The sequence below is a fragment of the Salvia hispanica genome, chromosome 4, assembly GCF_029641045.1.
Source record: "Salvia hispanica isolate PSC_SH4W2 chromosome 4, Shi_PSC_v1, whole genome shotgun sequence".
Taxonomy (NCBI): Eukaryota; Viridiplantae; Streptophyta; class Magnoliopsida; order Lamiales; family Lamiaceae; genus Salvia; species Salvia hispanica.
Window position 1 is genome coordinate 57,604,757 of NC_142695.1, and position 18,136 is coordinate 57,622,892.

The window sequence follows — 18,136 nt, forward strand, 5'->3', positions numbered from 1 at the left end:
GGGAAAAAGGAACAAGTCAGCACTATCACAAGAGTGAAAAGGATAGATAGTGCGTGGTCTCAAAAGGTGCTGCGGAAAAGTGTATAAATCGAAAGATGGTGGTTCGAACGTAGCGTCCAGGGTTCTCGTTCCTAAGATGACTATTCGTGCGTTCTCTATTCGCGTTTCGCCGAATCTCTACATACATTAACGGCCTTATACTAGTTCTTTCGCGTTTCTAGTGCTTGGCACAAGCGTTGTGATCGTATAGCTAAGTCATGCTAAGTTTAAAAGTCCAAGTCTAAGCGTAGCGACATTTCGATCATAGTCTCATGCAATCACATTAGCATTTTACAAATTCTCACAAGTTCTCATGTAGCATTCAGCAAGCCATTCAGGAAGCATCGCTTCGTGTTCATAGCATTTTCATCACATATAGCATGCTTTTCACAAATTCTCATATTCAACAAATCATCATTCAGAAAGCGCTACTTCTCATTCACAATACTTCCAAAAGCATCAAGTTTCAAGCACAAGTCACAAAATATCTAGTACCTCTTTCTTTGCGGTTGAATGAGACGAGCTGCGGTGTTGAGCCTTTCGCATTTAGTTCATTTATACCAAGATTTCGAGAACAACCTAAAGTAAAAGAGTTTAAGAATAAAGCCCACCTCGATTGCTTAGTTTTCACGTAGTTTTGCCTTTCCGTTATCTGGCTTCCCAATCGAGGTTTCACCTTTTAAAATCACGTAGTCACATATCACAAATTAGGTTCAATTAACATTCTAAACTTATGCATGTTTTGATTCTTCCCTCTTTCCCATCGATTTATTCTAAACATTACGAATCATAAATTTTAAGTCATGCTTATCATAGGTACACATATTCCTTAGTATCTCAATCCTAGATTTATCATCATATCATGCAAAATTATTTAGCCATCAGGCACACACTACACAACACACACACTTCTCGACACACACACACACGCGTAACACACGCACACACGCACACACGCACACACGCACACACACCACATGTATATATATATATATATATATCAACACCCCTTTCATCCCACTCTCCCGATTAATATGCATGAGGGTTCAAGAACACCGATTAAATCGGTTGGAAGAAAAAGAAAAGAAGAGGTAGAAGAAGAATAAACATAACTCTAAAAAGAAATACCTCTTTAGCGAAAATCAATCGGTAGAAACAAAAGTAAGGCTTAATTCTTCGATATCCACGGATTAAACTTCGAGTTCTTCTCAAACGATGAAGGATTTATGGAGTAAAGTGGAAGAAAATTGAGAGAGTATGAAGAAGGGGGAGGGGACGAAAATTGTGATGGCTAGGGTTAGGGGTTTCTCTTATTTATAGAGTCCAATGAGATCTTTAGGTAATAAGAATAGAATATTTGGTAAGATCTTTCGCCTTATAATTAAATAGAATAAAATAATAAGGTGATGTAGAGAAGGAAAAATTAACAAAAATAGGAGATAGCAATATCCCCTAAATTTCGAAAATAATGGCTAGGAAATTAGCCATGGTTTTGTTTTGGTATTTTTCCATATAGAATATAATATCATGGAGCAAAATAAAAATAAGGAAAATCCTCCATGGAACAAGGTAGTAGGCGATTTCTAGCCTATTTAAATAAGGCATGGATTTTGACTATTAATTAGAATAAAGTATGGTAAGATTCTCTTGAAATATGGAAAGATTGGGTAGAATAATTAAATTCTAGGTATGGAAAGAATTCAATCAAGGAGTCAAATAAAATAAAATAATTCTTTCTTCCCAATAGTAGTGATTTTCGAAAATCACTAGAATAAACAAGGGGCTCGATTTTTCCATCTCTAAACAAGGAAATAATTGGGTTTTGGGTTTAAATTAAATAAATATCCCAAGGATTAAGTAAATTCCGAAATGATAGAAATTCTCTCTCCAAGAGGTCTAGGGTTCGAAATTTTCAAGAATTGGGTGATAAGTATCTATGGAAATTTTTCTCTAATATTCTCACTCACCCATAAACAATTAAATGCCACATAATCCCACATATAATTAATTCACATGCCACATCATTAAATCAATAAGTTTGACTTTTCAAACTTTCCACACAACCCTAGTCTCAAATTAATCATGTCACCTCGTGAGGTAAGTGCATTCTCGATGCCACGTCATCAACAATTAATTCTAGGGCTCCAAATTTAGGGTTCTTAAATCCGGGATGTTACATCCTACCACACTTAAAGAAAATTTCGTCCCGAAATTTGGTACCTTTTACGGAAAGAGTTCCGGGTAAAGCTCTACCATCCTATCCTTACGCTCCCACGTGGCTTCCTCTGGCCCGTGGTTTCTCCATTGTATTTTTACGAAGGCAGTGGTTTTGTTTCTCAAGGTTTGGACCTTTCGATCCAAGATCATCTGGGGTTGCTCCTCGTAGCTCAGATCCGGGCTTACAGCAATATCCTCGTAGCGAATCACATGCTTCAGATCGAACACGTATTTTCGCAATTGCGACACATGGAAGACGTTGTGCACATTCCCAAGGCTGGGCGGCAACGCTAAGCGATAAGCTACGGGTCCTACATTTTCTAGAATTTCGTACGGCCCTATAAAACGTGGTTTCAGTTTGCCCTTGACTCCAAAACGCGTTATCCCTTTCGACGGGGATACTTTGAGCAAAACTTTATCACCAGCATGGAATTGTAAGTCCGTCCGTCGAACGTCAGCGTACGATTTCTATCGGTCCTGGGCTTCCTTCATTCGTGCGCGGATTTGTCGAACGATTTCGACCATTTCTTCAACTGCATCGAGTCCAAGCGTTCTTCGTTCACCAACTTCATCCCAGTAGAGTGGAGATCTACACTTTCTCCCATAGAGTGCTTCATATGGCGCCATGCCGATCGTTGCTTGGAAGCTGTTGTTGTAGGCGAACTCGATCAATGGGAGTGCGGTCTCCCAACTTCCTCCTCGGTCGAGTACTACGGCTCTAAGCATATCCTCGAGAGTTAGTATCGTCCTCTCGGATTGTCCATCGGACTGAGGGTGGAAAGCGGTACTAAAGTTTAAGCGTGTTCCAAGCTCGCGTTGTAGGCTAATCCAAAACTTCGAAGTGAACTTCGGGTCACGATCGGACGTAATCGTCACTGGGACTCCATGTAATCGCATGATTTCCCGTACGTAAATCCTAGCTAACTTATCCGATCCATGGGTTACGGGAATGGGTATGAAATGCGCGCTCTTGGTAAGTCGATCGATGATCACCCAAATCGCGGTGTTCCCTTTGAGGGTTCTCGGCAGTGCCGTCACGAAGTCCATGGCGATGTGCTCCCACTTCCACTCAGGTATCTCCAGCGGTTGTAGCTTCCCGTATGGTCGTTGGTGTAAGGCTTTCACCTGTTGACAGGCTAAAGCAGCGCTCCACGAAAGCTGCGACGTCTCTCTTCATGCCGCTCCACCAAAAGGATTTCTTCAGATCTTGGTACATCTTCGTGCTCCCGGGGTGTGCAGTGTACGGGGTTTCGTGAGCTTCGCTCATGATCTCGTTCCTAAGTTCCTCATTGTTTGGTACGCACAGTCTCCCTTCGAAGGTAAGAGCGTTGTCGGAAGACTCGCTAAAGGGTCCGGATTCGCCGGTTCGTACCTCGACTCGAATTTCTTCTAGCTTCTCATCTAGTCGTTGTGCTGCCACGATCCTCGTCCTAAGATCAGGTTCTACTACTAGCGCGGCGATTCGATCTTTTGCGGTATCGGGTGTTCGTACTACCTCTATACGCAACTTACTCAACTCTCGCACTAAACCCTCCTCTTCCGTTAGAAAAACGGCGAGTTGCGAATGGTTCCTACGGCTTAAAGCGTCTGCTACTACGTTTGCCTTACCGGGGTGGTAGTTGATACCACAATCATAGTCTTTCACCAGCTCGAGCCATCTTCGTTGTCTCATGTTCAGGTCCTTCTGCTCGAAGAAGTATTTCAAACTCTTATGGTCCGTAAAGATTTCACACCTAACTCCGTAGAGATGGTGCCTCCAAATCTTTAGGGCATGTACTACGGCGGCTAACTCTAGATCGTGGGTAGGGTAGTTTAGCTCGTGAGGTTTCAGCTGTCGCGACGCGTAAGCGATCACCTTGTTGTTCTGCATCAACACGCATCCTAATCCGACTTTCGAGGCGTCGGTGTAAACTACGTAATCGACTCCTGGTTCCGGCACGGCTAACACTGGTGCGGTAGTCAACTTCTCCTTCAAAAGCTGGAAACTCGCTTCGCACTCCGGCGTCCAGTTCACCTTGATTCCTTTCTCTAAACAAGGAAATAAACAAGGGGCTCGATTTTTCCATCTCTAAACAAGGAAATAATTGGGTTTTGGGTTTAAATTAAATAAATATCCCAAGGATTAAGTAAATTCCGAAATGATAGAAATTCTTTCTCCAAGAGGTCTAGGGTTCGAAATTTTCAAGAATTGGGTGATAAGTATCTATGGAAATTTTCTCTAATATTCTCACTCACCCATAAACAATTAAATGCCACATAATCCCACATATAATTAATTCACATGCCACATCATTAAATCAATAAGTTTGACTTTTCAAACTTTCCACACAACCCTAGTCTCAAATTAATCATGTCACCTCGTGAGGTAAGTGCATTCTCGATGCCACGTCATCAACAATTAATTCTAGGGCTCCAAATTTAGGGTTCTAAAATCCGGGATGTTACAATTTGAGCCTTTGCCAACAATTGTTATCCATTGATGTCGGAGGGAACAAGTTAACAAGAAAGATCCCGACTTGGATCGGCCAGCTGTATGGAATGTTTTTTCTAAATCTTCGTGGAAATAAATTGCATGGCAGTATCCCTCCGGAGATATGCAATCTTACTAATATTCAAGTTTTGGATTTATTGATAAACAATCTGTCTTCTGTAATACCTTATTGCTTCGACAATTTTGCATTCTTGGATAGTACGAAAAATATGCCTTTCATTATACCTAGTTTTGGTCAAAGCTCCGTACATGAAAATGGATTTTCATCGTTTCAATGGAAAGGTCAAGAATTTGAATATAATCGGGGTAATATAGTGCTTCTCAAACTCATTGATTTTTCAAGCAATGGATTGACCGGGAACATCCCCAAATCGTTTTCTACTATGAGGGGATTGAGATCCTTGAATCTATCTAGAAATAGTTTGACGGGCTATATAATTCCAGATATTGGTAAAATGGAGGTGCTAGACTCTCTTGATCTATCTCACAACCAACTCTCTAGCAAGATACCTATAAGTTTGGCAGGAATACACACTCTTGGTTATCTCGATTTGTCAAACAACAGTTTGTCTGGAAAAATTCCAACCGGTACTCAACTTCAGAGCTTCAATGCATCGTATTATGCCGGTAATGATGGACTATGTGGCGACCCTCTACCAAAGTGCCCCGGAGATATCTTGAGGCCATCCACCACTAATTCGAAGGGAAACATGAATGAGAAAGACGATGTCTTCTCATTTATGCAAGAAGTTGCCATATCGATGGGCTTTGGTTTTATCTTTGGATTTTGGGGAGTTATTGGTACATTCATATGGAAGAAATCATGGAGAATTGCATTCTTCAACTTGTTGGATGCTGTTGGAGATTGGTTCTACGTCAGGATTGCAGTGTTTGTATCCAAATGGAGAAGAGATTGAAATGCAATACAGGTAATATCAACTACATTCATTTACTCGAATTTGTTACATTCACATTACTTTAAGATATTGGAACCAAAATTTAATTTTTTAGATTTATAACATTCCCAATTTTTTCAGCTGTGACACAACTCGCTTTAGAGATGAAACAAGGTGAACAAACTTGGAGTTGGTGATCTTATTTAATTTTAATGTTTTAGAGTTTTTACTTTCCTTTGTAAACTGTATGTTGGTATGTATTTGTTTTGTCTAGTTTATGCATAGTTCATGACCCCGTATTAAATGCATATGTTGATTTATATAATTTTATTTAGATTACTGTAATTATGAGTGAATTTTTTATATGTAAGCATAATATTAATTACGATTACTCCATAATCAATTTATAATTTATTTCACAATTACTATCTCACTGTAACATAAAACGGACAATACTCTGTCCTCAAAAATCATCAGCAACCTAAAATACAGTTGAATTCGTCATTAAATTGATGAAAATATCTTTGTATTTTATCATCACGGATTATCTTTCAATTTATTATGCATAATTATAGTGATATTAATCTAGTCAATAATTTCGATTTTTTTCCATTGATTTTGAACGCAATTCTAACGTTTGATTTTGTTTATACGTTGGAAAATCATGTACAAGAAATATCTATATATATATATAGTCATCACGAATTATCTTCCAATTTATTAAGTAGACTATTAGCGGTTGTAGTTTAGTCATCCTTCACTTTTTCTATGTGTTTTTTTTCACTTATTTTTGTTCACTTATTTTGATTAGATTTGTGTTAAAATGACAACACCTCTTAAATTGACATCGTGACACCACATATCCAACAATATTATAAACACTACACATCAATATTATAAACGCTACACAACAATCTATATTGTTGTATAGCTTGTTGGATATTGCTGACCGAGAAAAAATTGCTGTATACGGTGTTGTATATTGCCTGCCGAGATTTTTACACTTCAGGATTTTTTTTTATTGCCACATGGAAGCTTATTATTCGTCCACGTGTACAAATGATTGGCTAGGAATGGTGGTATGATGTTATTTTAAGAGGTATTGTCATTTTAACGCACCCCTTTTGAATATTCATAAGTTAATTTTTTTCCTTCACTTTTCTATGTGTTTTTTTTTCACTTAATTTTTGTTTATATGTAGGAAATTCTTTCGTCGTTTAAATCTTCGGCCAGGTTTTAACGTTATGTCATTATGAATTATCTTTAAAGAATTTCTATATGGTAGTACTAGTTTCGAAATATATACTTAAAATTTATCATATACTAATACTTTTAATTATATGCACATATCTATTCGACTATAAAAATGTAAGAATCCACAGATATATAATAGACCTCAAGATTTTGAATCTCAAAAGTCAGGAAATATATTGCCTTTTAATGATTTAACACGGTGAATTCCCAGTGTCCTCTTGAGCGAAAGAAAGTTTGGGGAATAAAAAGAGAGGTTGCAAGAATACAGTGAATAAAAACCTTTAAGATGTCCTCTTGTTACAATGGATCTAGTGTTTTTGGAGTAGATTTATAGTTCTTTACTATACTTCATTACAAACAATAAGTCACCGTCTGCCAATACTTTGAGTGGGTAAACACGTCCATTCTCACGTAGTAGATTGTTGATGGCATATTCTTTACTCCAAGAATCCATATCTCCATAGGTATTCATCCTCCAAATAACAATACGGGAATCATCCAAAGTAGTATCACTTAAACATAAACATAGTCGATCCTCTAAAATACATAGCTTAGCATAAGAATATTGTGATATATCGGGAAGAGAAATAGAAAAACTGGTCAACACCTCAGTTTCAAGATCAATGCAACACATCAAGAGATTCTCCCCATTTTTAGATGTCAAGCAGTGAAGATTTCCATTAAAATACGGAGCAACATATGGCAGTCCCACTTGCCAGTTTTGTGTAGAACTATCTCCGTCTACCGTTGGAACCGGTATGGGTCTCCACAACCTTCCTATTCCTCCTAGAGTGCATTCATAATAAGACCAAGACGGCATAATATAAGTACCACATAATATCTTATATTGTCCACTTACTTTACTCAATCCAACTCCAAAAATGACATTCCAGATAAACTCAGTTATAGGCGGAGGAGGAAGCACTGCATATTCACTAGTCATTGGATTGCACACGAAAAGATTTTTAACGCATGCATATCACAACAAACCATTAGCTGAATCAATTACATGATAATGTATATGCTCATTAGGTAGTTTTAAACATATTTAATTCGTTAGGACAAGGAAACAAGACTCGGAGAAGTGGCCTGAAGGCCTCATCCCAGACTCTATACTCATGGTTTGGAAGAGAGTACAATGTCTCTATACGATGGTGCCATGGTTTCCAAACAAACTTGCATCGCATAATGCTCAAAAACGTGAGTCTGCACAGTATCTCTCTTATAATCTCTTGTGGTAGGTTGCAAACAAATCATCCTTCATAATTACCAAAATATATCAGAAAGTTTAAAAAATGTTTCTTGAAAAATAACAAGTAAATGAAGAAAACCTTGGGCTCTTCTGATAAAGGCTTGAAGCACCCATTTCCCATTTCGACCGTGTTGCTTCTCTCTCTCCTTGTACAAGTTTAATACACACACACATAAACATATATAAATACATTTTTTTTTCTAAATGGATATGGGTAATAATCATCTATATAGTATTATATAATCATCTGTCTCTTGAGATTTTTTGCGAGACATCTTATTGAATTGTGACCAAATATTTGTTTGACAATTTCTTTGAATGAGTGCATGGCTATTTTTCAAATATTTTTCCAATATTTTTCATTCATTTTTCAAATATTTGTTTTTTTAATGCTCTACCCGTCCATTTAAAAGTAGTCTTAACTGTAGATTGCACATATTTAATGCACAAATATTACAATATAAGAGAGAGAAATATAAAAATAGTGATAAAATTTTCATAATAGAAATGAGATGAATTTTGGTAAACTAACCACAGTGAAAAAATAACACTTTTTTCATAGTGTAAGTTAACATTATGTTTTAGGAGGGAGTTTAAGTTAATATGTGTATGTGCTTATAGAGTAAATAGGGGCAAAACTCAAAAGGTTGCATTTTTTCCATTTTCTACTATAGGTAACCTTTTTACCTTTAAAATACTCCCTCCGTTCCAATAAATATTAAACGTTTGCTTTTCGGCACAAGATTTTATGTAGTGTTATTTTGTGAGTTAAAGAAGAGAGAGTAAACTAAGAGAGGGAAAAGTAGCGATAAAGTTATTTCTATTTTAAGAAACATTTCATTTTTAATGGGACAACCCAAAAAGAAAAACGTTTCATTTCTAGTGGGACAGATGACTTTTTTACATTTTGGTCTCAAATTATTACTTTTATGGTTAAATTATTATCTGACTGATGCATTTTTAATAACAAGAAAATACTTATCAATCAAGGAAATAGACGAGTCACCATAAATGTAGTAAGAGTTAAGCGCAATCGCAAAGCATCAAAAGACGAACCTGGTCGAAGGCTTCAATAACTTTTATGCTTCACTCTCGTATTTAACAATTTTCGTACTATGCAGTACAAATCTTAAGTACATTCACAACGCATAAAAAACAAGGCTATCCGAAGACGATGCTTTGTAAGAGAGTCCAAGCTGAATAACACAAATACACACTATACATTGCAAGAATAAAAGGATCAATTTTTGTAAACATGCCAAAATAGGAGGATAATTATATTTTAGTAGTATAAAAATTAAACTAATTTATTTTGCAATAAACAAACAAATAAAAAATGTGATCCCACACTAACTGAAAAACAACCAAAACCCTATCTCTCAACTGAGCTCTGTTGCATACATTTCCTCTCAATCCCTTCGTCCACTCGAAAATCTAGTTGCTATTGCCAATGTGTGTGGATTGTGATGGATTTGGGGGAAATGTTGCTGTGAGGTTTTATTTTGTTTATTTCTGTTCCAATTGAATAATTATACGGTTGTTGTTTAATCTAGTTGGTAGCTATGTAGATGGAGATGTGCTCTAATTTAATGAGCTGATGCCCTAACTTGTTTGAATTAAGCTTTTAAAAATTAGTGATTTTGATTTCGTTTTTGTGTGAGTGATGATGTTGTTGTATTTTGTGTGCAGTACATTGTGAGAGGAGGAAGGAATCTGTTCAAGTTGTTGCCAGATGCATTTAAAGGCATTAAGCAGATTGGGGTGATTGGTTGGGGCTCACAGGTACTTCATTTTAGCACTTGATTATGCTGTTTTTTGTTGAAATATTTGATTGCTGTGATGAGTGAAGTATTCTTTCTTCTTTTTTTTTTGGTGTAGGGACCTGCTCAAGCTCTGAATTTGAGGGATTCTCTTGCTGAAGTAAATGCTGATATTGTTGTAATTCTTAAAACTCGTGTCTGATCAAATGGTGACAAATTATAAGGGACGGAAGGAGTAATATCCATGTACAATTGATGAGATATGTCTATGTATATAATTAATCACCATGAATTATCTTCCGATTTCTAATGTAGATTTCTAGTGATTATAGTTTAGTCATCCGTTCGCTTTTCTTATATGTCCTTTTCATTAATATTTACGTTCTAAGTGGCCTGGATTTCATTTAAGGAATTTTTCCTATTTAAACTGTTACACTTGTAACAATGGAATATCCAACAAAACCAATTAATGCAATACATGAGTAAAGAGAGTATGATTTCTGAAAAAAGAATGGCAATCAAATTTCTTCTACTTCTTCTTTTCTGTGTGTTTGTTTCAGGAGATGCAAAAGTGAGATGCATAGAGAGGGAGAGAGAAGCTCTTCTAAGCTTTAAGAGTGGCCTCATCGATGAGCATGGCATGCTCTCGTCGTGGCGAGGCGATGGATGCTGCAAATGGTATGGTGTGGAGTGCAGCAACACTACTGCCCATGTCATCGCCCTCCGACTTCATTCGAATTTTCCTGCAATTTTGGGGGGTAAGATTGCCTCTTCATTGCTTGAGTTGCATCATTTAAATCATCTTGACCTCAATTCAAATGATTTTGCAGGCATTCAAATCCCAGAATTTATTGGTTCAATGAAACAATTACAATACTTGGATCTTAGCTGGTCCAACTTTTCTCGGAGCATTCCTCCTCAGTTAGGGAACCTTACAAACCTGTGTTCACTTGACCTCAGTTGGAATGATTTTGGAGGCATTCCAATCCCAGGATTCATTGGTTCCATGTAACAATTACAACACTTGTATCTTAGCCGTTCTAACTTTACTGGGATCATTCCTCCTCAGATAGGGAACCTTACCAACCTACACTCACTTGATCTCTCATGTAACTCTTTGTGTTCTGGATCTCTTTCTCCACATGGTTTTGTATTAGAATCACTCAAAATATTAGACTTGTCCAATAATCACTTTAACGGATCAATGCCAGACTTGAGAGTATTTCCTTCATTGACAGAATTGCAGCTTTCGAACAATAACTTTACAGGCTCCATACCTGTCAGTATTGGTCAACTCTCTGAGCTTCTATTTCTAGATCTTTCTAGTAATTCTTTGGAAGATTCAGTTCCTCTAAGCATTGGCCATTTCTCCAAGCTTCAAGTTCTAGATCTTTCTAATAATTCTTTGGAAGGTTTAGTCAGTGAGTCCCACTTCTCCAAGCTTCATAAGTTAAAGGCACTAGATCTATCTTCGAATTCATTAATCTTGGATATTGCCTCTAATTGGTGTCCTTTTCAGTTGGATAGTTTAAGTTTAGTCGGGTGTAATGTGGGCCCATACTTTCCAAAATGGCTCCGAACTCAGAGGAATTTGAAATACCTTTATCTTGATGCTGCAAATATAACATATGAAACCCCTAAGTGGTTAGGAAGTATGTTACCTCGATTGGAATACTTATCTCTCTCCCACAATCAAATAAGGGGTACACTTCCGGATCTCTCATCGACATCCATCACGTATATGGATCTTAGTCACAATCAATTCTCAGGTCCTTTACCATTACTTCTTCTCAATGCTAACGTAATAAACTTGGGTGGAAATATGTTATCGGCTTTGATTTCATCTATCTGCAAAACTCGCCTTCAAGATCTTCAAATATTTGACCTTTCAAATAATCAGTTGGAGGGAGTGGTTCCCAACTGCTGGGAGAAAATGCCCACCTTGTTGTACCTCAATCTGGCTAACAACAATTTTTTGGGGGAAATTCCTCGCTCTCTTGGCTCTTTGCATAGCCTCAATGTACTACAATGGCATGGTAATAATTTATTTGGCGAGATGCCATACAATTTGAGACTTTGCCGCGACTTGAGATTGATTGATTTTGGAGGTAACAAGTTAAAAGGAGTGATCCCCACTTGGATTGGTCAGATGTATAACATGATAATTCTAAACCTTCGTGGAAATAAATTGCATGGCAATATTCCTCCCCAAATCTGCAATCTTACTGATATTCAAGTTTTGGATTTATCGGCAAACAACTTATCTTCGATAATACCTGATTGCTTCAACAATTTCACTCTCTTGGCACTTAAGGATTACACGTATGTTGAGCCGTTTTCTTTTACTATAGAATTGGGTGGTTTTGTACATCATGAGTATGAATTTTCACTATTTCAATGGAAAGGTAAGGAACAGAATACAGGAAAAATCTATGGAGTCTCAAACTCATTGATTTTTCAAGCAATAGATTGACTGGGAACATTCCGAAATCATTTTCCAATATGAGCAGATTAAATTCGTTGAATCTATCAAGAAATAGTTTGACGGGATATATAATTCCAGATATTGGTAAAATGGAGATGCTAGATTCTCTTGATCTATCTCATAACCGACTCTCGGGCAATAGTCCTGCAAGTTTGGCGGAAATACACACTCTTGGCGTTCTTAATTTGTCGAACAGCAAATTGTCTGGAAAAATTCCGACGGGTACTCAACTGCAGAGCTTCAATGCATCGTCTTATGCCGGGAATGATGGACTCTGTGGCAACCCTCTACCGATGTGCGTTGAAGATAGCTTGAGGCCATCCACCACTAATCCGGTGGATAACATGAATGAGAAAGATGGCAACAACTTCTTATTTATGCAAGAAGTTGGCATATCAATGGGCTTTGGTTTTATCTTTGGATTTTGGGGAGTTATTGGCTCATTCGTATTGAAGAAATCATGGAGAATAGCATTCTTCAACTTATTCGATGCTGCCGGAGATTGGTTTTACGTCAGGATTGCTGTGTTTGTATCCAAATGGAGGCGAAGCTGAAACATGCAGGTAATATCAACTTCATTTTTTGCTCTTAAATACAGTTTTCTGGTAATTTTCCTAAAAAAACATAAAATTTACTCTTCACGTTACTATTTTAACATATTATACTATCAAGATTTTATTTTCATATTCGTAATATCCTCATTATTTTCAGCGGTGAAACTAGGCGCTTTAACGTTCAATCACAACATTCGTAATATCCTCATTATTGAAGAATTTCTATTATCAATTAGTAGTAGTACTGAAGATAATTTCCGGGAAAAAAAACTATATTGTTTTAGGCTAATTGTCACAAATATTCTAACTACATTTCATGTGTTAATTACAGTTTTAGGTTAATTGACACAAATATTACAATATTTACTTGAATATGTTGTATGCACATTACTTTTAAAATATTGCAATCAAGATACCAGTTTTGGTATTATAACATTTCCAATTTTTTCAGCAATGAAAATATGGCAATCTTTATAAGTTACTGTAATTTTGTTTTTTTTTTGTTCTTTTTTTTTTGTGAATTGTGTCAAATTTCAATGTACTTTCACTTTTCTAGTCTTTTTACCTTTATTTGTTTTTTGTATTTTCTCATTGAAGAAATCCCTATTTCCTGTCTGGAATTGATAAAGATATAAGTGGACACTTTTATGTTACTCTATCTCATGCGAACTCTGGCATGGGCTTTAACATATCAGCCCAACAACCTCACTTATTGGGCTGTGATAACTCTATCTTCGTATACTTGTCTAAAGTGTATATGTCATTTAGAAAAATAAAATTTACTAGTATTATATTAAATGGGGGAAATAAAGTAGAGATACAAAAAGAAGAAAAAGCAAAATAAAGTAGTACTTCTACTTTTTTCTAAAAATGAAAATTTATCACTTACGATGAGATATCCACTATTATTCTTTGCAATGGGATGACAGAAGTACTATGTTATATTTTTCATTCTAATTTTTAAATATATACTACCTTCGTCCTTGAAAGTTTGTCACAGTTTAGCTTAGCGTTTCGGTTCGTCTCTGAAAGTTTGTCATACTTCACTTTTTACCATTTTTGGTACTGGACCTCATATTCCACTAACTCATTTATACTCACATTTTATTATAAAACTAATAATTTAAAAGTAGGATCTACATCCCACCAACTTTTTTAACTCATTTTCCATTACATTTCTTAAAACCTGTACCGGATCAAGTGTGACAATATTTGGGGAACATTTTTAATCCACCTATCTCATTAATTCATTTTCAATATTATAGCTGGATATTTTAGGGTATCGTATGAACATAAAACGTGTAGATGGATGACTAAGTGATGAGGTAAGAAAGACACTACCTCAAGTCTAACGAGCCTTGACATTGAAAACCCAGATTCTTGTTCCTCTTTGCACGTGTTACCTTACCTTTTCACATATACTACCTCCATCCCCTAAAATTTGCTACACTTCGATCCGACACGGGTTTTAAGAAATGTAATAGAAAGTAAGTTGAAAAAGTTGGTGGGATCTGGGTCCTACTTTTAAAGTATTAGTTTTATAATAAAATGTGAGTAGGAATGAGTTAGTGGAATATGGGGTCCACTACCAAAAATAGTAAAAGTGAAGTGTGTCAAATTTTCAAGGACGGATCGAAATAGTAAACTGTATCAAATTTTCAGGGACGGAGGTAATATATTCCATACATCAACATCAGTACAAAATACTTTTAACATAAAACGTATTCGCTTTTTAGTTTCTGTTAACCGTTTGCATACATAGCTTATTAAAATATTATCCCTGCTCAAAATCCCAAGCCAACATTTTGTAACCAAATTATAGCTATAACATTAGAAACTTGAGTTCTAAGACCAAATTAAATAACATAGCATATAGATTCACCATTTTTCTCCAACTTTGACTTAATCTTATAATAGATATTCTCAAACACACACATCTTAATTATCGTGAACATATTAACTCAAAAATATGTAAAACTCCTCCCAATTCTATGTTGTGTATGGGCTGTCCCAAACCTCATCATGCCAAGAATATTCATTTCCCTTCATTAAGGTGTAACTCGTACTTACAGTATAAATTCTAAGATCAATCCAAGTAGCATAACAATTTCCCAAAACTAAAAAGAAGAATCCTAAGCTTTCCCTTCATTCACACATCAAGATGAACTTCCATTCTATTTCATCTCTCTACTATTTCTAGGCAGAAATTAGTTATAAAAAAAGCTTAGTGTTTCACCTAATTTGGTTTAAAATTCAGATTGGGGAAAACTTAATTATGAACCCTAGTTTTAAATTGAAGGAGAATTAGGTAATTAGGAGACGTAACGGACATGCTTACACAAAGTGGAGACAAGTCTAACCCGCAGCTGCCAGAAATCAGCGACGGCGGCGCTGGAACCTGCCGGACAGCAGCGACGCAGAGAAGGGAGACTTGCGTGTGTTTTTTTATTAGCAGCGGAGAGGAGTTGAGACAGTGAGAGAGTCGTGAAGTCTGTTGTGGCGGAACCGGAGGAAGGCCACAGCATGTAGCTGCGTGTCTGTCCATGGTGCTGTGTATGTGTGAAATGAAAGTGTAGAAGGTGTGGTGAAGATCAATACCGTAAGTTCTAGAGGGTAGGCTTTTTATCCCATTTTCCATCTCAAATGTTCTTTTTCTCTTAATCTATTCCATTCTTATTTCCTTTTCAAAATACATTAATTTCTATTATTCAAAACCCCACAACTTAGATTTTGTATTCTAATATTAATATAAACATATTTCTAATCTTTTCTTTTTCTACTAATCCGACACAAATTTTCACCTCACCGAGACTTCTAATTCAATTTAAGTATAGACTACTATTGCATTTTAAATAATTTCAAAATAACGAAGTTTTGGGTCGTTACACATCCGGTGAAACCTCCAAGGGAAGGGGAACTAATTCAATGGAGTTTGACAAGTTTGGAGGGATTTTGGTTCGGATGGAAGAGAGGGTGGCTTCAGTGGAGCACAAGTAAATGAAGAAGCCTTTTGTGGTGAGTTTTTTGGTTTTTAGCAAGCTCTAAGTAGGGTGTGATGTGGCCATACCCTAACCATGGGAACATCAAAATTCGAGGGCTTTGGTTTTTGGTGTAAGAATTCATTCTCTTCATTCTCTAAATTCTCAAAATTAGGGTTTGGTTGTAGAAGATGATTCAAAGCCTAAGTCTGTCCATGTATTTATGCTTTTCATGCAAGGTGCTTAAAATGGAAATGAGGGGTTTTATATACAGACTAGAATCTCACCAAAGATTACGATGTTTCTTATATTCGTTAAGTTTGTTTAGGGTTTTATTACAAAATAAAAGATAAAAAATCTTCGCAAAGAGGAGTGGGATTTTTATTTCCTCTCGTGACAAAGGATATTCCATGTTATTACATGGAATCTACTCACAACTAACTTCATTTCTATTATGAAAAATGTGTTTGATAATTAAAATGCTGAACAAATGAATTTCAATGAATTGAGTTATGGAAATGCAATATATAAATTAGGTTGGGAGGTTTGTGATATGGCGGGATCAGCACTAAATTTAGTTGAAAATTTAGTTGGGCGTTGAAAATCTTGGACTAGTGCGATCGTTATTTTTCTATTTTCTTCTATTTTTTTTTTGTGGAAGATATAACTTTTTTATTGACAAAGATTTTATTTACCTATTGTATCAACCTAGCAATTTATCTATTTTTATCATGGAAGGGTGCGTATTAATTTTTGATGATGGTTGGTGTGTAGTAATTTAATGGTGTATGGATTTCATATTACGTCTTTCCTTATCAATGTACTAATACGCATCCTTCCATGATAAAAATAGATAAATTGGTAGGTTGATACAATATAGGTAAATAAAATCTTTGTCAATAAAAAAGTTATATCTTTCACAAATAAAAATAGAAGAAAATAGAAAAATAATGATCGCACAAGTCCAAAGATTTTCAACGCCCAACTAAATTTTGTAATTTGTATTCAGTCTTTTTATCTTCATTTGTAAACTTTATGTTCTTTTTTACCTTCTAAACTTCATGTTGGTGTGTAGTTTTGTTTATTCCAGAGTGGATGTTTGTGTTTTGGTACTTTCACTTTACCTTCTAAAACTTGACTAAGTCAATATTGGTGATCACTTTTTCAATTGCATTCTCTTTCACACTTTAATGGGTGTTGCTTTTGATTTTTTGGTGATTTTATATACCTTTAAAACAAATCCTTTTATTTAAATTAAATGGATCAAATCGTTGCAAGTGTTCATTTCATGTTAATTTCAGAGGAGCTGAACGTTTATATTACCTAATGTTTTCGAATTTGTTATTTATTTTATTTATTGTTATGATAGCAATTTCCCCAATAGATGCCAGAGACATATCTGCGTAGTGCTGGTTCAGATTTTGAAATTTGATTTTTATGCTATTCATAAAATTAATATTGTTAATAACAAGATATAAGGAGTATTATAATCAACAAAATGGAAATAATAGTATTAATTTCAAAAGTCTCATTATTCATTAACAAATACTCGATTAAATAGGATAACATTGAAACAACGATTAAATATTAAAGATGAAATTGACTAAACCACCAAAGGTCGGGATAGATACAATCCTAAATAAACTTTTAAATTACTTATACTCGATAATTATTTAATCAAACAACAAAATAATACAACTTCAATTTTAGCGGTTAGTCTTTCTTTGGAGCATTATTTCAACCCAATTTCTACGTTCTCATATCATGAATTATTCTCTTTTTTTTTTGGAAAAAGCGGTGATAATTATCAAAAATTATAAATTGATACTTTTGCAGCGGAATCAAGAACTATTCTTTTTTCTCATTCTGGATTACATAATGGGATCAAACTAAGCCATATACTCTCTCAAGATGCCAGCGAGCGCATCGGCCAGCGCCTGGAAATCGGCGTGCGCTCGCCGGTTTCTACGCCGATTTGCTGCTGGCCGATCCCAATGGTTCAGCTAGCCGACCGGCTAGCGACGCGAATCGGCTAGCCGATGCGTTAGCCGCCATTGTGGATACTCTTATAATAGAGGAGTTATATCTTAATCTTCATATCCAAATGAGATGTCTTTACTATTGTAGAATACTTATAATAGATGAATTATATAGTACTATATTTTTCCATACGTCCTATAAAAATATTTATACTTTTTATTTTCATCCGT

At 35.8% G+C, this 18,136-nt stretch overlaps 1 protein-coding gene and 1 pseudogene across 1 annotated transcript; both read left to right on the forward strand.

Annotated features, from left to right (window-relative positions):
• Positions 1-5,202: 5,202 nt before the first annotated feature.
• Positions 5,203-5,664, forward strand: LOC125191891 (receptor-like protein EIX2). The gene has a single exon (XM_089056979.1). The coding sequence runs from the start codon at positions 5,203-5,205 to the stop codon at positions 5,662-5,664; it is 462 nt and encodes a 153-aa protein (XP_088913105.1).
• Positions 5,665-10,344: 4,680 nt separating this feature from the next.
• Positions 10,345-12,951, forward strand: LOC125195529 (receptor-like protein EIX2; annotated as a pseudogene).
• Positions 12,952-18,136: the final 5,185 nt, after the last annotated feature.